Source organism: Manis pentadactyla, chromosome 6, assembly GCF_030020395.1.
Source record: "Manis pentadactyla isolate mManPen7 chromosome 6, mManPen7.hap1, whole genome shotgun sequence".
In the NCBI taxonomy this organism is placed as follows: Eukaryota; Metazoa; Chordata; class Mammalia; order Pholidota; family Manidae; genus Manis; species Manis pentadactyla.
Genome location: NC_080024.1, coordinates 107,157,611 through 107,179,338, shown reverse-complemented (window position 1 = coordinate 107,179,338; position 21,728 = coordinate 107,157,611). Strand labels below are relative to the sequence as shown.

The 21,728-nt window shown below is 46.4% G+C and overlaps 1 protein-coding gene across 1 annotated transcript; it reads left to right on the top strand.

The window, feature by feature from the left end:
• Positions 1-1,080: 1,080 nt before the first annotated feature.
• Positions 1,081-20,295, top strand: TUBB6 (tubulin beta 6 class V). The gene is made up of 4 exons (XM_036932695.2): positions 1,081-1,238; positions 1,632-1,740; positions 3,349-3,459; positions 18,791-20,295. The coding sequence occupies exons 1-4, from the start codon at positions 1,182-1,184 to the stop codon at positions 19,852-19,854; spliced, it is 1,341 nt and encodes a 446-aa protein (XP_036788590.2). The 5' UTR covers positions 1,081-1,181; the 3' UTR covers positions 19,855-20,295.
• The last annotated feature ends 1,433 nt before the right edge of the window (positions 20,296-21,728 follow it).

Genomic DNA, 21,728 nt, shown 5'->3' with positions numbered 1-21,728 from the left:
TCCTTCGACAGTGCTGCATTTACCCAAACAAAGGACATCTGAACCTGCACACCTGCCTCTGAACTGCAAAAAGGGGCCCCCTGGGCCCAGGAGGAAGGAAGGTGAGGGGATCCTGGAGTAGAGCCCGGACCTCTGTGTCCTCCAGGGCCCAAAGCCTTTTCATCTGACTCCCACTGGAGATACCTAGGAGATGACTGTGCAGGGTGCGTGTGTGTGTGTTTATGTTCATTTTAAGATCCAGACCTGTTTTCACTTGTATTCACTAGAGCCCCATTACAAAGGGTTTGGAGGCGCCAGAATGAAATGGTACCTGTCTTACGACAGAGAGGCAGGAGGGCGAGGACATAAGAACGTGTCCGTGGTTAAGTCCGGAGGTAGTGGGTGGCGGGGAGGTCAGAGTAACCCTGAAAACTTCACTTTCCTGTCCCAGAGCCCTTCCTCTCGCCGGGTTTGAACTCGTGGCGCGGGCAGGGACCTTGCGTGTCCGCAGTGCCAGCGCGCCCGGGGCCGGCCCTCCAAGCCCGCTCGGTCCAGGAACCCACCAGGGCTGCTCCGGTAGGGCCCGCCGGCCCACAACAGCGCCTCGAGTCCCAACCCCAGGGGTCTCCAGACACCCTCCGGGGGGGGTCAGCAACTCGGAGGGTCGAGCGGGGGCAGCAAAATGGGTGCGGGGAGGGGCCGGGAGGTTTGCCCTTCCCGTCTGCCTCCCCACTTTTAGTCTCTGCCGGCTCATCCCCTCTCCGCTGCAGAGACCGGCTCATTTCCCGCCGTGGCTCCCCGGGCAGGGGGACCCCCCAAGCTGTCTCCTGTCTGTGCTCCCTTCTGGGGCGAGAAAGGATTGAGGCGACCCAAGGGGAGATGAGCCGAGCGGGGCGCTGGCGGCGGGGGCGCCGGGGGAGGGAGGCCTGGGCGGCCAGGAGCGGAGGAAGGCACGGGTACCGCGGGGGCGGAGGGAGCGGCCGTGGGGGAGGGGATGCGGTGACCGGGAAGTGGGAGCCGGAGGGAGGACCGCGGGGCGGGGGCGGAGGGGCGCGGCCCGCCACAATTGGTCGGGGCGGCCGGGGAAGGGAAGAGGTAGAGAGGGCGGGTGGAGGGTCGAGTCCCCCGGAGCGCGCCGCGGGGGCCCCAGTCGCCGCCGCTGTCGGAAGAGCCAGTCTCCGAGCGCAGAGCCGGCGCCCGCCATGAGGGAGATCGTGCACATCCAGGCGGGCCAGTGCGGGAACCAAATCGGCACCAAGGTGGGCAGGGCGCGGGGCTCCCCTGCGGGTGGGCAGCTGCAGTCTCGGGCTGTGCGGGCCCGTCCCCTCGGTGCGGCCGGACAGCGGGCCCTCCCAGTGCGTGGCCCCGGTGTTCCGTGGCCCTCGGAGCGCAGTTCTGCCCCGCATGGCACCGGGAGCTGCCGCAGGCATGGCGCGGCCGAGGACGGCGTCGCGGCCCGGGACCCTTGCCCCTCTCCCTCATCCCCACACCAGCTGGGGCCGGGGCCGCGGCCGTTCAGGCGCGCCTGGAATTCGGCAGCCGCGGCCCTGCGTTCCCCGCCCCTCGGGGCCAGCCCTGGGGAGAGCCTCGAGGGACACCCCCCGGTCCCTGGTTCTGACCGCCTGTTCCCCTCTCGCCTCGCCTTTCACAAGTTTTGGGAAGTGATTAGCGACGAACATGGCATCGACCCGGCCGGAGGCTACGTGGGTGACTCGGCGCTGCAACTGGAGAGAATCAACGTCTACTACAATGAGTCATCGTGTGAGTAGCCGGCTCGGTCGGTCTCCGCCCTTCCCCGCCCGGACCCCGGCCTCCCACTCCGGGGGCACCCCCGGCCATCCACTCCGGCACCCCGGCCTTTCCCCGGCCCCGACCCCGGCCTTCCCCCGTCTCCTCCCCCCGGAGCCGGTGTTAGCCCTAGGGCTGCAGCCTTCGCGTGAGGGTGGTTTGCTCTAGGCATAGTTTTCCCGGAAAGTAGCAGGATGCCCGGCTCCTCCCTGGCTCCCCCTGGGGCGGAAAATTAGCGGTCAGTTTATTTGAAACTGCATGATTCGGCCTATCCCGTAGTCTGAGCCCTCCAACCAAACAACCCGTTAGTGTTATGAAACCGATTTAGTGAATCATGCCGGGCTTTCTTTTTCTTTTTCTTTCAGTTTAAAGTGTGTTTCCTAATGGAGGTTCTTGGCTAAAAATTTGAAAAACACTCCCTTAAATGGCTTTTCTGGCTCTTTGCAGACCTTCAAAAAGACTTTAAGCACCCTGGAAGCTGAAACTAGACAGCTCTGGGTAGTGAGATTTAGTCAAAGTTACAGGCTGTAGTTAATCCAATATTGGGAATAATATCACCCCTATCTTGGATGTCTCCATAGACATTGTGGCAACACGTACACATTCTATCTGTAACAATTTTTATTATAAAAGTGACAGTGCCCTTCCCACAAAAACAAAAACTAAGACATTGAAAGACACCCAGAAAAATGACAGCTGCTACCCACCCAACATGCAACACATCTACCTAGAGATGATCACTCTCAGTTTTTTAGAGTCACTTGCTGCTTGTCCACAGGAACTGGGAAGAGCAGGATACACAAACCACTGGGTTTTATGCATTAAGCAGCTGTAGTAAAAGGGCTGGAACAGCTGTACATAGATGAAATCTCTAGATAGCACTAAGGAAAATTCCAGTATAAGTGGCACTTCCTGTTAACCCTTAGGTCCAGCTTGGTGACATTCTTTCTTCCATTGGGTGTGTGCACAGCAAGACAGGAGATCCTATGGGCAACCATGTGAACCCTGTCCTCACTGGTAACAATTTCCTGCCCTACTGGCAAGAAAGTATGCCCACAAATTAAACTGCTGCAAGCTATATACCCCTTCCCAACTAGCAGCCCCATGGAATGGTGCCTGAAATGAGGTGCTTGGACTATAGCTTGGGTGCCTGTATGTCTCTGTGTGTGAGGGGCGCACCACAAAGTGGAAGTAATATCAGCAACATCGCAATTTGCTGTAACAGATACGGTTGCTTTCCATGGACCTAAAAAAGTAAAACTTCCCAACAGGAAAGAGGTGTCAGGGTGAACTGGAAAATACAGGAGTCAGGAGGTCAGGAGACCTGATTTCTCATCCTGCTTATTCCCAGAACTTCCTTTGCCCATTCCTGTCTCATCCTAACGATTTAACTGTGGGATTGTGTACCCCAAAGCCTCTCCCAGGGTTGAGATTCTGTGATTCTAAGAAAGCTAGGTACCCTCTCTGAAGAAGCCCTGCTTCATACTTGCAGGCAGCTGTGCTGGTGGAACTTGCTATGAGGAAGTCCATTACTTTAGAAATCAGAAAGTGACCTTGTGGGTGGGCATTGTTCTCTTCCAGCTCAGAAATACGTGCCCAGGGCCACCCTGGTGGACTTGGAGCCGGGCACCATGGACAGTGTGCGATCAGGGCCTTTCGGGCAGCTCTTCCGGCCTGACAACTTCATCTTCGGTAGGTTCCATCTTTCCTGCCGCCTTCTTTTTTTTTTAAATCAAACTAGTTTATGTGCAAGATTGAAAACATATGGCATAGAAAAGCTTAGAATGGAAACCAATCTCTGGCCTCATCACAGAGTGCCACTTTTAATTCCTGAATTTGTTTTAGGATGGTAATCTCTGTATCTCTAAATGAAATGCTTATACTGATAGTGGACATTAACTTATTTCTTCTCTTCATAAATTATCATAACATGTTAATAACAATCATTTGCTGTTGGTTCCTGTATTGCTCTTTTAACTTCAATGTGATTATACTTATATTTTCCATTATCTATACACATTTGTTTTGCTTTCTTTCTAAAGGCTGGTGCCATATGAGCTTTGTTTTATCAGAAGGACAAATCCTCCCCTCCCTTCGTCCACCTCAAAAATGGTCATCACAATTGTCCCTCTGTAAACTCCTAAAGGCAATTTATATCAAATTAAATTAAGTATAAAATCCATCACCCTATAGCTATGGTTTTTAGAGTTAAGTTGACTTCATATTATAGAGGAGGCAGAATCTTGGAAGATTTTACTAGTACACAAATTGATTCCCTTGTAGTGAAAACAGAACATGACCTGTTATAAAGGTGACTCAGGATGAACGTTCAGAAAGAGTGAGTCCTCCAGGTATCAGCCCTTCCCCATGACCCTGATGACCCACAAGATCAACCTATACAAGACAAGCAAAGCGTCTGATAATAACTTTTTTAAGTTTGACACCTTTGATATTTGACATAGAGCAGGACTAAGCTCCCTGGTGCCCCTTTTCTTATATTGGAAAACCTAAATCACCTATATTTTTATAGTGCCCCACCACAAATGGGGGCATGTACTTTTCTCTTTACCTTTTGCTTAAGTAGACATTTCTTACTGGAGAGCATAATTGGCCGCAGGCACAGATGCTTCCAGACCTTGCTGCCCAATGTGATAGCCATGAGCCACATGTGGCTATTTAAATTTTAGTTAATTAAAATTAAATGAAATTAATTCACTTCCTCAGTTGTGCTAGCTGCATTTCAAGTGCTGAATAGCTAAATATAGTGAGTAGCTACCATAGTGGACTGTTGATTCAGCAAATGAAGAATTTTGATCCAACAATTTCAGGTCAGGGAATTTGTCCTGAAGAAATGCTTGTGCATGCTCTATGGGTATTGGGTACTGATCTTTCAAAAGAGCTGAACCCCTTTGCACACCCTCCCATAGTGTCTGAGAAATCTCCACCCTCTTCCCCTTAACTGCCTGGTGGTGTCAGTCTCCGTCTGGTCAGTGGACTGCTTTCTCAGCACTCTCATAAAGACATGACTTTATCATTAGTATTCTGTATGCTGAGGAGAGAAAAATGACACCCCTGCCCCTGCCACTAGCCCGATTTCTTTATACAGATCAGCACAATCTTTTACTTTCTTACTAAGTTAGTATAGACTTAGCTGGAAGCTCTTTCTAGACCATTTGGTGAGGTTACTGAGTTAGTGTTGCCAAGAAGAGTGAACACTGAACTGAGAGAAGGGAAACTTGACATTCTAAATTGTGTTTATTTTTTACTTTTATTTTTCTTTTTTCAATAAAATCACATATAACCACATTGTGAAAAATTAAAAACTAGAATAAAAAATTATTCCATATGCTCATCTAAGCATAACTGGTGGCACATAATTGTTTTTCTTTCTTTTTGCTCATTTTCATTATTACTGTGTATCTTTTTTCTCACTGAATATTATAAGCCATGCTCCGTTGTTAACATGTAGTTTCTAAAATCTGTGATTTTTAAAGCTATATAATGTGTAATTATTTACTTAGGCCATAATCAGGAATCATTTCTTACCAATTTTTGCTCTTATAAAGAACACAGTAATACAGAATATAGATTCATATGTTGGTTCACATAAATTTGTCTTGACAGAGGAGATTCTCCAAAGTAAAGTTACTGGGTCAGAGTGTGAACATACTTAAACTCCTTCATACATTTTGCCTCAGTCCTGCCTGTGGGGTTCGTGCCACCAGCAGTGTTTGAGGGCTCTGCTTTTGCCTGAAAGTAAACTTTGAAAGAAATGTATCAACCGAATGCTTACTCCATGAGAGACCTTGAACAATACAGTTGACAGTGCTTTACTAACTGCTTTATGGGAAATGTAAAAAACAATTCTGAATTTGGCTGGTCTGTGTATATGTTGTCAGTAAAGAAAAGAAAGAGATTTGTACACATGTAAACAGGACTCACATACAGAGAAACCTGAAAATGAAACTCAGTGACCCCTGTTCCCACAGGGGGCCAGCCAGTTCACTTGCTCACGCGCGCGTGCGCGCGCGCACACACACACACACACACACACGCCTCATTGCTTTTTGAGAGAAAAATAGAAAAAGTTATCCACTCTAAACTGTTTAAATTTAAGATGTTTTAACTCATATTTATTACATTGGGCTTCATGTAACATTGGGTTGTATTAAGCTAGCTCCTCATAATGGCAATTGTGGAAGTTTCCTTTAATTTGTTTGAACTGAATATTGAGAGTCTAAAAAAGGTCTGGTTTCATCTTTCTTGCTGTTAATAAATGGAGCAAAAAGATTAAGAGCAAAGTAAGACCTATGGTGACTATTTAATTATATAATTTACTGTCCTTGCAAGCTTTTAAAAATGTTAGAAATGATATTTGGTATTTGAAGTGTCTCTAGGATTGCTTCTTGCGTCTTTACTTGGTTAGAACATGCATCCCTATTTTTGCTTCAGAATATTTAAAAGTTTCAACAGATTGTACTCTTGTGAAATAGCTTTAGTATAATTTCTTTAGTTGAGACTTTTTAATAATTGTGATTGTTTAAATGAATATGCTTATTTTATTCAAATAACACATTTGTTGTGGAGAATGGAGAGGTATCCAGAATGTATAAATATACTATACTGTTTGGCTAAACAGTTGTTTTCAAGTCATTCTCTGGCTAATAGGAGAGGCAGAATTGTCTATGAATAGATGAATAGGTCCATCCTCCCTTGGCTTCATAGCTCATTGTTTCAGAGTCAGAAAATTAAAATAAACCACTGTCATTCCATTTTCAAATATAATTTGAGGTGGTTTTAAAGAGTACTTGGGGTAATGTATTGTTTTAAAAGTGAAAGTTATCTGAATTTGAGTTTTGAACATAAATTTTTTTTTTAAGTACTTTTTCTTCACTAATTGCTGGTTGTAGAGCAGCCATGCCTCTTAGATAGTGGGAGAGAGTTTTATGGAAGGAAAGGAAACACCAGAAAGGTGAACTTTCCTTTAAGCCTCTTTCTGCTCTGTAACTTTCTCTCCCAGATTCAGGGGGCCGCGGGGGCGTGTTGACAGCCTCAGGACTTAATCCATCACCCATGTGAGCTGGAAGTAAAGCAGAGGATGGACCCAGAAAACCCTGGGGCTCTGCTGCCAGAGCTCAGGGGTCCCGGGCAGTCAGGAGCTGCTGATTAATGTCACATCCTTCACAGAAGATGTTCAACTCATAACCCCAAATATTTAATAGGGAACATCTGTTGCTATGAGACAGTGGCAAAATATTTTCAGAAGTCACCAGCTTCCTCCTTTTGTCAAGAGCAAACTTCACAGCTAATCATTCTGTAAATCCGAGGAAGCTGTGTGAGTGGTGTGAGCTGGGGGAGGAGAGTCAAGTTCAGAGTCTGGCCACTTAGAACTAGAGTGAGCTTGAGTTATGGTGGTAGTTTGTCTGCCTAAAGCCACCTACTTATTTTTAGTCGGGTTCTACCCTATTTTAATTGAGTAATTCCTAGCCTCTTTTTGACAATTACATTCACAGTCCTTCCTTTGTAAAGGTGTAAAAGTTCTCTGTTGAGCTCCACAGATGAGGCTGGCCCTGAGTATGAGCTGTCTGTTCCCAACATCTCTGTGGGGCTGGCCAGCTGTTGCCTGCTGGGTGGAGTGGGAAGTGGGCCTAGGAAGGACAATGACCATTGTTAAAAGAAGGCAGCCAGGACCCTCAGAATGCACTGCAAGTGTGGAGGGGCAGTCTGCCCAGCCAGGTCCCTCCACAGAGCCAAAGGCCTTTGACAGTCCAACTGGGGCAAAGGCAACAGGAGCTCACTTGTATGATGGGGCTTGATTATCATAAATACATATTTGTTTAAATATATATACAAGCAATACATAATGTTGAAACTGAACTCCTCTATAATACCATCCTTCAGAGACAACCATAGTTAAAATTTCAGTGTCTGTTTCTCCAATTTTTTTCCTAAATGCATCTTTAAATGTTTTTGTAAAGTTTAACTTGTTCATTGTACTAGCTAGCTAGGTAATCATGAGTCATGGCCCCAGATTTGAAAGGAGCAAAGGGTATACAGTGACCACCTCATCCCTCTGTCCCAGGCTGGTGCCCGACTGAGGTTCCTCCCCAGGGGAACACTCTGAGATTCTTGTGTTCCTTTTAGATACTTTTGGTGCACATTCCAGCAGGTACATACCTGCCACATGGATACAGCAATATATTTTGTAAATCTTACCATCTTAGAGGTAGGGTTGATGTCTGATAGTGTTCTCTTGCATAGACACCACCATTGATTTAACCAGTCCTCTGTTAAAAGATATTTTAGTGTTTCCTCCTTTCTCACTAGTACAAACTGCTCCTCAGTGACTATTGTTTGCTTGTCATTTTGCATGAGTGCAACTCTCTCGCTAGAGAGATTTATGGGAGAACTGCTGCATATAAGGGGACTGATTTTGATAGATATTGCTGCATTGTTCTCTACGGACTCTAGTCCTCTTTATGTCTAGCAGCTCCAGGATATGAAGGGGCCTTTCCCTAAACTCTTGCCAACCCAGTGTTATCAGGCTTTTTGGTCTTTGTCAGTTTCATGGGGAAGAAATTGAATCTCCTTGTTTTAATTTGCATTGCCTTAAGAGGAATACATCAAATATTTATTTTCCTGTGAATTTCTTTCCCTGTGAACTGACTGTATCCTTTGCTCATTTTTCTAAACCTGTTATTTTGCTTTCTGATTTGTAGGACTTCTTTAGATACTGAAGGAGGATATCCCTTTATATGTGATACAAGTCACTAATAGTCAATACATTTTAAACTTATTGAAGAGTCACAGGATTTTGGTCATTTTTCTTGTTTTACAGACTTCCACTTAACACCCACAGACCTTAGCACTGATAAATGCTGTGAAAGAGTCAAAGAAATTTGAGATCAGACTCATTCCCCCAAGAGTGGGGCCTTCTGTAAGGCAGCACCCACAGTACACTGTAGAATCCCAGGGTGCTGTTGGTGGGTGTGGGTAAAATTGCAGTATTTCCAGAATCTCTCCCTGGGCTTAGTGCATCTCCATATCAATAGGTGTTTTCAAGGGGTGGAGAGAAGTAGCCATCTCCATATCAATAGGTAATTATAAGGGATAGCCATGGTATATCTGGACCAGAGAGTTTCAGTGGGGTCTCTCCCGCAGCCAGGTGGTGAAAGACACAGGCGAGCAGAGGTGGATGACTGCTTGTAAGAAATAAACGGATTTCTGCCACTTTATTTCTCCCTTTGACTGGCTTTGGTTTCAAAGGTATTTTGCCCCAGGATTTTCCCCTGGAGTTACATCTGGCAGTAGTCGGCGGGACCTCTGAACCTGAAATCTGTCTACATGGGTGTGATGCTTGGGCAGGCTGTCCCTAGAGACGGTGGGGAGATGCCCGGAATGCTCCTCTGTCCCGTGGATGGTGGGAGGCACCAGTGGCTGCAGTGGTAGATGGTGCCGCTTCACCTGGGGGCCCCCTATCCATGGGACTTCCAATTGGGGAGCCCCTAGTGGGGAATTGGTCTAGTGTAAAGCACCTCCTAGATGGGGGGGCCCTTCCCCAGAACTGGGGAAGAATAGAGACACCAGAAGCTGTGGATTTAGCCCTTTGTAAGGTAGAGGCCCTGAGTGGCTTTGTAGCAGCTGGAACTGTGGGGTATCTTTTCCTTGAGGTAGTCGAAAGTATTGTTGAGGAGAGAGGGTTATCGAGGAGAGAGAGACTTTGGCAGGAGAGAAATACTTCAGCACTGCTTGGAGGAGCTGGGTGATGACCTACGGGATGCCCTTAAGAAAGAGAGACAGTTATTGAAAAGACAGGTTACACTCCTGGAAGAAAAGTTAGTAGCAGCAAGGGAGGAGATAATCAGGAGAATCTGCACTGCAGGAGGCCATGGGGGAGGGGGAGGAAAGAGCAGGGCCTTCAGCCCGGGAGATGGTGGAGGAGGTGTTGGGAGAGGATGAGGGGGTGGGGCCGAGGGCCGATCTGTTGCCAAGGCCTCTCCAAGGCACCAGCCTCTCCTGTATTAAAGGCCCACCCAGTTGTAATTAAGAAAATAAAAACGCAACAACTATGAGCTCCTCAGGGGGAGGAGCCGCCTCCTCCCCAGACTGTGGAGCACACCATGCTCTGCCCCATACCCAGGATGAGCTGGTAGACATGAGCATCGCATATCCGCAGAAGCCATCAGAACCTCAGCCTACATGGCCTTTGCATGTCTGGGATATGGGGGTGGAAAACATTGCTTTGTTGGGTTCTGAAATGGGTAGACTGGCTTCCCTGACAACTCACCCTCCCCTCTGGCAGCAGTTGCAAAGTGCTCAGGGAATCGGGTGCATCTGGATTGGCTGAGAGCTGCCATCAGGGCAGTTTGGCCCAATCAGGCTGATTTACTATACCCAATAGCTGGGAAACATATGCAGAGCTCCAGCAGGGGTTACGGGAGCTGGGCATGAAAAATATCACCTATAATATGGACCCCCAGGGCCCCGATGAGTTGTTCACCATAGGAATGAGAAATCTGGTGCTTCATACAGCACCCCCATCTCTCTTTGGGTCCCTAGTGACTATTCTTGCCCCCCACATAGGGCAACCTATAAGTGAGGCTACTCGTACTTGAGCAGATCTGGGAGAGGTTGAAACAATAAAAGCACGGAAGAAGTACTAGCTATGACTGAATAGAGAGGTGCAAATGGCCCTGTGAAGGTCTCAAGGACCCAGATGTGTTGGTTGAATTAATAAAGGCGGGGGCAGGGAAAGAAAAACTTGATAGGCAACCCAATAGGATATTGTTTGACCTGTGGCCACCAATTAAAGCCAGAGCAGCAGTTCTAGCTCCTGAGGTCCAGGGCACAGAAGCCAGAGTCAAAGCCTATGTACGGCCTGTATCCCTGCCTGGGCCCTCACCCTCACAGGATGATTGGGCATCACGGTTCGACTGAGGTGGGGGTCAAGGTCCCCACCTTGGTGCGGACCAGAGACCACATGTAGAATTAGCAATTCATTGGTCTCCTGTGAGTGTACGGTGTGTCCTGGCACTGGTGGATGGAGGAGCCGAGTGTTCTCTGATTTATGACAACCTTGAGCATTTTCCTGGGACCCCTGCTGTGATAGATGGCTATGGGGATAAAGCAGTTAGAGTGAAGAAAGCCCAAATCCCATTGGGGATAGGACTTTTACCCCCAAAGGAGTATCCTGTGTACATTTCTCCCATCCCAGAATATATTTTTGGAGTAGATATCCTGCAGGGCTTACAGACCACTGCAGGTGGGTTCAGACTACAGGTACATGTGGTAAAGGCAGTTCTGAGGGGACATGCTAATCACCTGCCTGTAGCTTCTTGTGTACCTCGGTGAGTGACAAATACTAAACGGTATAAATTGTCTGGAAGGCACAAGGAAGTTGGAGAAACTCTACAGGAGTCGGGGAAGGTGGGCATCATAAAATGCACTCATAGTCCTTTTAATTCCCCAGTGTAGCCAGTGAAAAAGCCAGACGGCTCCTGGTGTATGACTGGATTACAGGGAATTGAATAAAGTCACACCCCCTTTGCATGCTGCTCTGCCCTCTATAGCAGCCCTTATGGGCACCCTCAGTCATGAACTAGGGATGTATTATTATGTTGTGGATATTGCTAATGCTTTCTTCTCTATTGGCATAGCACAGGAAAGTCAGGAACAGTTTTCCTTCACATGGAAAGGCCGGCAGTGGGCATTCACCATCCTTTCACAGGGATAGCTCCACAGTCCCACGGTTTGTCATGGACTTGTAGCCCAGGACTTGGCCACATGGAAGAAACTGCAAACAGTGTGGCTGTATCTCTACATTAATGATATGCTCACATTTGATTCTCTCTCGGATTGAGAAGGGGCAGTCCCTAGACTGCCGCAACATCAACAGGAGAAAAGATGGGTTGTGAATAGCGCCAAGGTTCAGGGACCTGGTTTGTCTGTAAAATTCTTGGGGGTTGTCTGGTCGGGTAAAACTAAAGTTATCCCTGAAGCAGTTATAGACAAGGTCCAGGCTCTCCCAACCCTTACCACTGTGGCAGTATTACGAGAGTTTTTGTGTCATTTGGGCTACTGGAGAGTGTTTATCCCACACTTGACACAAATTCTGAAGTCCTTATACAAATTGGTACAAAAGGGCATCTGGTGGGACTGGGATGAAACGTGCAGCTGCTTTTAGTGCTGCCAAGCAGGCAGTCAAGGCCCTGTGAACTAGATATTTGTGTAATGGAAGATGGCTATGGATGGGGTCTTTGGCAGTGGCTTGAACAGCCCATCTGTTGGATTCTGGTCACAACTACGGAAAGGAGCAGAGATCTGGAACATCCTGATAGAGAAGCAACTGGATGCCATGTGCCATGCCTTGTTGGCTACAGAGCCCATCGCCAGAACAGCTTTGACCAAAGAAATAACCACCTATCCCATCACAGGGTGGGTGTGAGACTGGACCCAAAGGCCACGGAGTGGCGTGGCACAGATGCCTACACTGGCCAGATGGGGTGCATATTTACGGCAGTGTAGCGCCCTCTATACTAGCCCCTTAAGTGGAGAACTCCAATGCTTATTGGGGCCAGTGACCTATATCAGTGGAAAGCAGGAAGAACTTGCTTTTCATCCCTTGGTAGCTGAGACTCCTAACCAGGGGGGAAAAAACCCTATACCTGAAGATGCTTGGTACACAGACAGCTCCAGTCATGGGCAGCCCCCAAGGTGGAGGGCTGTGGCTTTGCATCCTAAGACTGAGACAATTTGGATGGAGGATGGAGAGCGGAAGAGCAGTCAATGGGCTGAGTTGTGGGCAGTATGGCTCTTGATCACCCAGGTGCTCTCCCCTATAGTTGTCTGCACTGACAGCTGGCCCGTCTATCGGGGCTTGATCCTGTGGCTACCAACATGGTACCATGCTAACTTGATGGTTGGTCACCAACCCCTTTGGGGGCAAGACTCAGGGGCCTCTGGTTAGACTAAAACAGTTACAGTATATCATGTGACTGGCCATTTGCCTTTGGCATCCCCAGGAAATGATGAAGCAAACGCCTTGGCCCAGGTGCATTGGCTAGAAGGAAAGCCTGCTTCCGATGTGCCCCAATACAACCATCAGCATTGGTTGTATTGGGGCAAAAGACAATGTGGGCTGTAGCCCATCAGTGGGGCTTGCCGTTGACCTTTGAAGAAGTTAGCAGAGCCTGGAGGGAGTACCTTGTGTGCTCTAAGAGGGACTTACACTGAGTCCCACAGCAACGTGGGAAAATAGTACAGGGCCCTTGTCAGGTGGCAGATAGACAATATTGGGCCTCTGCCCATATCAGAATATCGGTATGCCACGACGTGTGGATACAGTTACTGGCCTATTGGTTGCTTTTCCTGCACAGCCGCAAACCACTAAAAGAGGCCTAGAGTGTCTCTTTGCAGCCTATGGTCAGCCCCAGGTGATTGAGAGTGCTCAAGGCACTTGTTTTTCTGGACATGTGTTACAAAATAATAAAGCGGAAGTTTCATGTACCATATAACCCTACCAGGGCAGGCATGATGGAGAGTACAACAGTTTGTTGAAATCTGGCCTGAAGTCAGATACCAATAGGCTACAGGGCTAATCTGTTTGCTTTGTGCTGTGGCGTTTGAATGAGAAGCCCCGAAAAGGAGCCTGGAGCCCTGTGGACGTGCCAACACACCTTGCTGCCTCTCCTATACAACTGTATGTGCAAACCAAAGAGGAGTTACTGAAGCCAGGATATGGCCAGCAGAGCAACATCCTGCTCCCAGCTCCAACTGCATTAAACCCTGGAGACTCTGTTGAGTGGATGTGGCTCTGGACATTTTGACAGATGGAGGAGTGATGGCTGGGCCTTCTGGCACCCACTTTGGGGAGAAGGCCTGGAAGCTGGCCTCCTGTATGTTCCTAGAGTAACAGCAGAGTGACCCCCAAAGATCATGGTAGTGTACCCAAAACATCTGGGAGGTAAGAGCATCTTATGGGGGAAGTTTTATCTTTATGCCAATGCATGTGCCTCCTGTAGCCCTATATACTGACCCATCTGTAACTCCCACAGGGAGGCAAGTGAAAGTCTGGTATATATACTAGACCAGGACGAGATCCCATTCCGGCCATTGTCCTATGACAGGACCACTCTTCTTGTATGCATCCTACCTGTTGGACAAGATTTGCCTATGCTGGTGTCATTAAAACATGTATCTTATCGCCCTTAAGGGTATTCTATAGTTCCTGTGGCCTGGATGCATCCCCTGGCTGCAGCTGCCACATGGTGATTCCTTTGAACTCCCTATCTGTTCAGCTACTGACTGCCTGTGGAATGGGCAAGCTATGGACTTAATCTTCATGGGACTTTGAATTTAGCTGAAGCCTCTGGCTTGAGGATTATCATGATTTTATTGCTGTTGCTATTGTATGTTATTAGTCTGGTTACAATGCTCCAGTTTTCTTGCACAAGGGCCATTGTGGAAGATGGCAAACAAGTAGATTGTAAGGTGAGATTTCTGGAGGGGTGGGCTGAAGGAAAAATTATGGTTAGTTCCAGAATCTCTCACCTGGCCTTAGTGCATCTCCACATCAATAGGTGTTTCCAAGGAGTGGAGAGAAGTAGTCCATTTCCATATCAATAGGTAATTATAAGCAAGCAAGGGCATATCTGGACTAGAGAGTCTGGGTGGGGTCTCTAATGCAGCTGGTCATGAGAGACACAAGAGAGCAGAGGTGCACGGCTGCTTTATTTCTCCCTTTGACTGATTTCGATTCCAAAGGTATTTTGTGTGGGGATTTTCCCCGGTGTTACAGTGGGCCTTAATGAGAGAGGGCCCTGCCCAAAGTTTCCCTGAGCCTTCACCAGGCTGTTCTCAAGAGGCAGCTCCATCCCCATTGGTGCAGCAAGTTGCCAGAGTCCCCATTTGGTACCAGCTTCCAGGCCTTCTCCCCAAAGTGGGTGCCAGAAGGGCCAGTCATCACTTTTGATAAAAGAAACTGAAAAATAAAACAGAGCTAAAGTGATGTGTTTTTACTACCTTGTGATCATAGGAATTTAGAAGCAATTTCAGCCTAGGGTTTAATTTCTGATTTTTTATATGCACTCTTATTGGATACATTGAATAGAATGATAAAACAGTTTTTCTAAGGTAGGAATCTGCGCCTGCCAGAGCAGGAAGCTGTTCTCTGAGTGGCAGTTGTGAATTGTTGCCACAGCCAGGTATAGACAGAAATCAAGGTAACACCTTTGGAATGAGTGGAGAGAGGTCTGTGCAGTCAGTGCAGGCAGCCTCTTAGCTCTGAGTGGAGAGGCAGGCAGGCCATGGCATGTCTGCCAGTCATGTTTTCCATGTCCACCAGACACACACACCTGCCCACTCCTGCCTTCCATGGTGTATCCTGGTTTATTTCATTCAGTATGTAGGGAGCTTGATAAGGGATGCTGATGGATTTAATTTTAAGAAATTTTTTATATTGGATGGCCAGTATTGAAAAGAACAACAAACGCTGGTGAGGATGTGGAGAAAGGGGAACCCTCCTACACTGCTGGTGGGAATGTAAGCTAGTTTAACCATTGTGGAAAGCAATATGGAGGTTCCTCAAAAAACTAAAAATAGAAATACCATTTGACCTGGGAATCCCACTCCTTGGAATTTACCCAAAGAATACAACTTATCAGATTCAAAAAGACATGCACCCCTATGTTTATTGCAGCACTTTTTACAATAGACAAAATATGGAAGCAACCTAAGTGTCTACTGATGAATGGATAAAGAAGATGTGGTACATATACACAATGGAATACTATTCGGCCATAAAAAAGAAGCAAATCCTACCATTTGCAACAACATGGATGGAACTGGACGACATTATGCTCAGTGAAATAAGCCAGGCAGAGAAAGACAAATGCCAAATGATTTCCCTCATTTGTGGAGTATAACAATGAAGCAAAACTGAAGGAACAAAATAGCAGCAGATTCAAGAGACTCCAAGAATGAACTAGTGGTTACCAAAGGGGAGGAGTGTGCAAGGGCCAGTGGGGAGGGAGGGAGAAGGGGACTGAGGGGTATTATGTTTAGTACCCATGGTGTGGGGATCACGGGGAGAACAGTGTATCACAGAGAAGGGACATAGTGGATCTCTGGCAACTTGCTGTACTGATGGACAGTGACTGCATTGGGGTATGGGTGGGGACTTGATAATATGGGTAAATGTAGTAACCACACTTTTTTTCATGTGAAACCTTCATAAGAGTGTATATCAATCATACCTTAATAAAAATCAAAAAAAAATTTTTTATACTAGATTCTTCTTTTCAAAACTAAACTGGATATACTCATTTACCAAAGAAATACACCTTTTCAAAATCTTCCTTGTGTCATAATAGATTAAAATTATAGCCATTACATTGCCTTATTACCAGTTAAAGTAATGAGAAACAGCAGTGCCTTGTTTTTATACTTCATTATTAAACAGCTGTATCATCTCTGGCTGTCAGAGAGAAGGGAGGTGGAGGCAGGGGAAGGGGCAGCCTTCCCTGAGCTGGCAGAGGCCAGCACTGAGTGTCGGCTGCTCTTCATCATTTACCTCACAGGGAGCTTTAGAACTTAGTTTTCAGCGGTGTTTTCTAATTATCTTTGAAACGTGTATTAACATATCAATTTGAAAAATAAAGTCATGTTTTCTGACAGGAAGTAAGTACATTTTGGAGGATTGCTGTGAGAATAAGGACTGCCTTTGCCAATAAGATTTTATAGCTAATAGTTTTTATAACCTCAGTATAAATCACCAACCTAAAAGTTGACAAAAATGTTTAAAATATTCATTAAAATCATATTGGCAAAGTTCCATTGGAATTACTATTAAAATTTTCCCAACTCTTTCTGAGAATATAGTGCATTTAAGTGAAAGAACTAGCATTTGGTGAGTCTTGGTAAAGCCTTTTGGTACCTTCCAGAAATAGGAGAAAATGGCTGATGGAAGTCAGCTTGTTTCCAATTCTGCTTTCTACAAAATTGAGTTTTTGACTGAAAGATGATTAAAAATATTTTTTGATAGTAGGTCACTATTTGATGTTTGGCATGTAACTCTGAAGAGATTCAAATAATTGAATGACATTGTTAGAACCCAATTCATTTACATTTACGTGTTAATGTGAACAAGATCCCTCAGTATTTATAAACATAAAAATAAAAAAGAGGAATAAAATTGATACCAAGCCTTGTTTCATTCTGGTGATATTTAATATTGTCTTGATAAAAGTAACTGAAAAAAAACCCAGAGCTTAAGTGACTTGTTTTTACTACCTTGTGATCATAGGAATTTAGAAGCAATTTCAGCCTAGGGTTTAATTTCTGATTTCTTATATGTACTCTTATTGGATACATTGAATAGAATGATATAACAGTTTTTTAAGGGTGTATAGTACTCCAGAAATTACAGTTGTACCATTTGCAAGTATTTGAATTTATGAAGACAAATTAGATGTCAACTTAAAAATGTCTGAGGGGTGAATAGCTTTTAAATATTGTCAGGGCTGCATAGCTATAACATTTGGAGAGCACTGCATTATGGGAAATGAGCAATGTCCAGAAAAGCAAAAACTTAAGTCCTCCCAAGTCCTCTTTACCAGTTCTTTTTAAATGCATCCAATCATACACAGACAGGCCTGCATTATTTGTACAGCTTGAGAAAGATGACTTATCTGCTGATCTTCTTTTTCTTTTTTTTTTATTAAGGTATTAATTGATATACACTTATGAAGGTTTCACATGAAAAACAATGTGGTTACTACATTCACCCATACTGTCGAGTTCCCCCACACACCCCCCATTGCAGTCACTGTCCATCAGTGTAGTAAGATGCCACAGAGTCACTATTCGCCTTCTCTGTGCTACACTGTTGTCCCCGTGACCCCCCACACCATGGGTACTAAACATAATTCCCCTCAATCCCCTTCTCCCTCCCTCCCCACCTGCCCTCCCACACTCCTCCCCTTTGGTAACCACTAGTCCCTTCTTGGAGTCTGTGAGTCTGCTGCTGTTTTGTTCCTTCAGTTTTGCTTCGTTGTTATACTCCATAAGTGAGGGAAATCATTTGGCACTTGTCTTTCTCCGCCTGGCTTACTTCACTGAGCATAGTGTCCTCCAGCTCCATCCATGTTGCATATGGTAGGATTTGTTTCTTTTTTTATGGCCGAATAGTATTCCATTGTGTATGTGTACCACATCTTTATCCATTCATCTACTGATGAACACTTAGGTTGCTTCCTTATCTTGGCTATTGTCGATCTTCAATTTTATAATGAAATGAACTGGAAAATAGGATTTTACACTTATTTTAAGGGCCATCCTTTCAGATTCAAAATTTCCTTCATAAAGTATGGTCTAAATAAGTATGTTTAGCAAAAATGCACCATTGCACACAGACACAAAAAATACTAACTAGAAGGTCTCTTTATAGTTACTTGAACTTTGATAAAAATGCAAAAGTCCTCCAGGTATATTAAAGTTCTTTCCACCACTGGACTAGAAAGGCAGGAGTCACTTCCTGAGATGAGTTAATTATTTTTGCAAAATAAGTTGATACTCAGAAAATTTTGCAGCAGTAATTCTGGTTGATGAATGAGAGGCTCCATTAATGTGAAAAGGTATGGTTTTGAAAAGAAAATATTTGCACATAGTACAAAATTCAGAAAGCTCCAAGAAGGGGGTAAGATAGCTTGTTTTCTAATGTATACCTTTTGTTCCTTTAAATTTTACTGTGTGTGAACTACCTATTTAAAAATAAGAATGGAATTATCAGGTCAAAACTTAGGAACTTCTTAAAAACTGTCGGGTTTTAATATGTCTCAAGCAGTTGTATTAACTGAGACTCAGCATTGCTGGTGGGGGCCTGTCCCCTACCTGTGGCCAGCACATACTATCTAATCATCTTCTAACACCTATTCATCTCTATTTTAAAAGTATTCATGAAAATGAGCAGTTCCCTCCTGCATCGTTTCATTTAAGTTGTGTGCTACTCTCTTCTGCTTTATTCCAGGACAAACAGGTGCAGGAAACAACTGGGCGAAGGGGCACTACACAGAAGGGGCGGAGCTGGTCGATTCAGTGCTCGATGTGGTGAGGAAGGAGTGTGAGCACTGTGACTGCCTGCAGGGCTTCCAGCTGACCCACTCGCTGGGGGGCGGAACGGGCTCGGGCATGGGCACGCTGCTCATCAGCAAGATCCGGGAGGAGTACCCTGACCGCATCATGAACACCTTCAGCGTCATGCCCTCACCCAAGGTCTCTGACACTGTGGTTGAGCCCTACAACGCCACTCTGTCCGTGCACCAGCTGGTGGAGAACACGGATGAGACCTACTGCATCGACAACGAGGCCTTGTATGACATCTGCTTCCGCACCCTTAAGCTCACCACACCAACCTATGGGGACCTCAATCACCTTGTGTCAGCCACCATGAGCGGGGTTACCACCTCCCTGCGCTTCCCAGGCCAGCTCAATGCTGACCTGCGCAAGCTGGCGGTGAACATGGTCCCTTTCCCCCGCCTGCACTTCTTCATGCCCGGCTTTGCCCCCCTGACAGCCAGAGGCAGTCAGCAGTACCGTGCCCTCACGGTACCTGAACTGACTCAGCAAATGTTCGATGCCAAGAACATGATGGCTGCCTGTGACCCAAGACATGGGCGTTACCTGACAGTGGCCACTGTCTTCCGGGGCCCCATGTCCATGAAGGAGGTGGACGAGCAAATGCTGGCCATCCAGAACAAGAACAGCAGCTACTTTGTGGAGTGGATCCCCAACAACGTCAAGGTGGCTGTGTGTGACATCCCACCACGTGGCCTCAAGATGGCCTCCACCTTCATTGGCAATAGCACGGCCATCCAGGAGCTGTTCAAGCGCATCTCGGAGCAGTTTTCTGCCATGTTCCGCCGGAAGGCCTTCCTGCACTGGTTTACCGGTGAGGGCATGGATGAGATGGAGTTCACAGAAGCGGAGAGCAACATGAATGACCTGGTGTCAGAATACCAGCAGTATCAAGAAGCTATGGCCAATGATGGCGAAGAGGCTTTTGAATATAATGAAGAAGAGATCAATGAGTAAAGGGGTGTCCCTGTCTCAGATACCACAATTTATAAAGTTCTTTCTGTAACTCTGGTGTGTCTTGACCTTCATGCAGCCAGATGCTTCCCTGGTCTAAATATGTGGGAATAGGCCCCTCACAAATGCAGTAGAATTGCACTAGCAGTGATCCGGAATAAAGAAAGTACATCACAATAGCAGAGAAGTGGTGGTCCTACCCAATCCAGAAATCAGACTGCAGCAATTTTCCACTGGAGGACTTGAAAGAACTAATGGGCCATAAAGGGCTAAACTTCCCCTTCTATTAAGTCTTCAACCATGTCTGAGAATGAGCAGGGAAGTTAAAAACAGTGTTTCTTAATTCTCTGTGATGAAACCTGAAGCTGTGCAGTGTTGCATGATGTTGAATATGTAATACTGAACTTTAAGGCAACTTACTCATAATAAAATTCTAAAACTGTTTTGCTTCTCCAGCCTCTACTTATATTATAGGTGTTACTTTGCTACTTTGCCTTGTTATAATGGTTCCTTGGGTCCCTTGTCTCCTGGGGTGAAGTGTTGAACTGGAGGCTTTAAGGGTGGGAGCAAGAATTCTCCTGAGCGTAACATTAGCTCACGCATACATAAAGGGCCCTCATCCTCACTTGCAACCAGCACTTAGACCTCCCACACGTCATCTCCCTGCATTATGTCCTGGGCAATTGGTCCCTAATTTGGCTCAGATTTGCCAGAGGAGCCACAGAAAATGACCTTCAGGCATCCGGCCAAAGCCAGAGGGATGTGCAAGCTCTGGCAGGGGGAAGGGCTTTTTCGTATGCGACACTTAACTCCTTTACAATTTCTGTAGCTTGCCACTTCTGTAGAGGTCTTAAGAGTCAAACTGCACAGAACATGGCCCTGCTAGTCTTACTAGTGATTGGTAGACATGGTTGCTTACTAGTGTTCCTGGTCTATTCCTTCCTTCCTTCCTTGTTGGAGTTAGCTGTGATCATGTGACTTTACCTTGGTCAAAAGAATGTGAGTGGCATGTCGCTTCCAGGTGGAGGGGTCTTAATGCTGGTGCTCCACTCTGCTCTGCCTCGGACCCTGATTCCTCCTGTCTGCATGATCTAGGGTCTCTGTTGGGCTGGGTCCCTGAGTAACTGCTGAGCACAGCCCCCTCTGCCCTTTTTCAGACAAGGAGCAAAAGAGGACTTATGTTGTTGGAGGCCATTGGGATGTGGGGTCATCAGCAGTGTGACCCTGTCCCACACGAGAGAACCTGACTCTATGATGCCCTGGCTTATATCCAGTCCCTGGTAGCTATTCTGGGCTGACCCCAGCATTGGGCAGACAGAAAGAGAATCACTAAAAGTGGCACCATGACTTGAACTGAGGTGAGAATGGACTTCCTTTTTGCAGAGATCTCAGTAACTTTGTGAGGCTGCAAATAAATTCTTACCTAACCTGAAAATATGCTGGGTGTGACTGACTTTGGAAGAAAGGATGAGGGCTGTGACCATCAACCATCTGCTGTGGCCAGACTGCTTAGCTCTTCCACCCCAGGGTAACGCTCACCTCAGCGTCTGGAAGCAGATACCACAGCTCCCCTCACCAGAGACCTGCTGAGTGCTGCGGAGGCTTTTCCAGGCCACACTGGCCAGCAGCCTACAACTCGAGGCTTGAGTGTAGCTCTCCTCACAGAAATGCAGGGGAGGATGTGGGTGACAGCCTAATGCACAGCTTTGTTACTTACCCTCAATCAGGCCTGACTTGTGTGGCACAAGCCACTTTATTCCACCCAAAAGGCCTCAGAGCCGAGCCCTGCCAGAGCTCTGCATATGTGCTTGTCATGGTGCAAGGGGGTGTAAGGAGCACCCTATCCTTGTCTACCACCATGTGGAGAACAGCATGCT

Bases quoted from the DNA above. Each gene is read 5' to 3' on its own strand.
- TUBB6 (XM_036932695.2), top strand. From the start codon at position 1,182: ATGAGGGAGATCGTGCACATCCAGGCGGGCCAGTGCGGGAACCAAATC. The intron at 1,239-1,631 runs GTGGGCAGGGCG...GCCTTTCACAAG, and splicing joins GGAACCAAATCGGCACCAAG to TTTTGGGAAGTGATTAGCGA. The intron at 3,460-18,790 runs GTAGGTTCCATC...GCTTTATTCCAG, and splicing joins GCCTGACAACTTCATCTTCG to GACAAACAGGTGCAGGAAAC.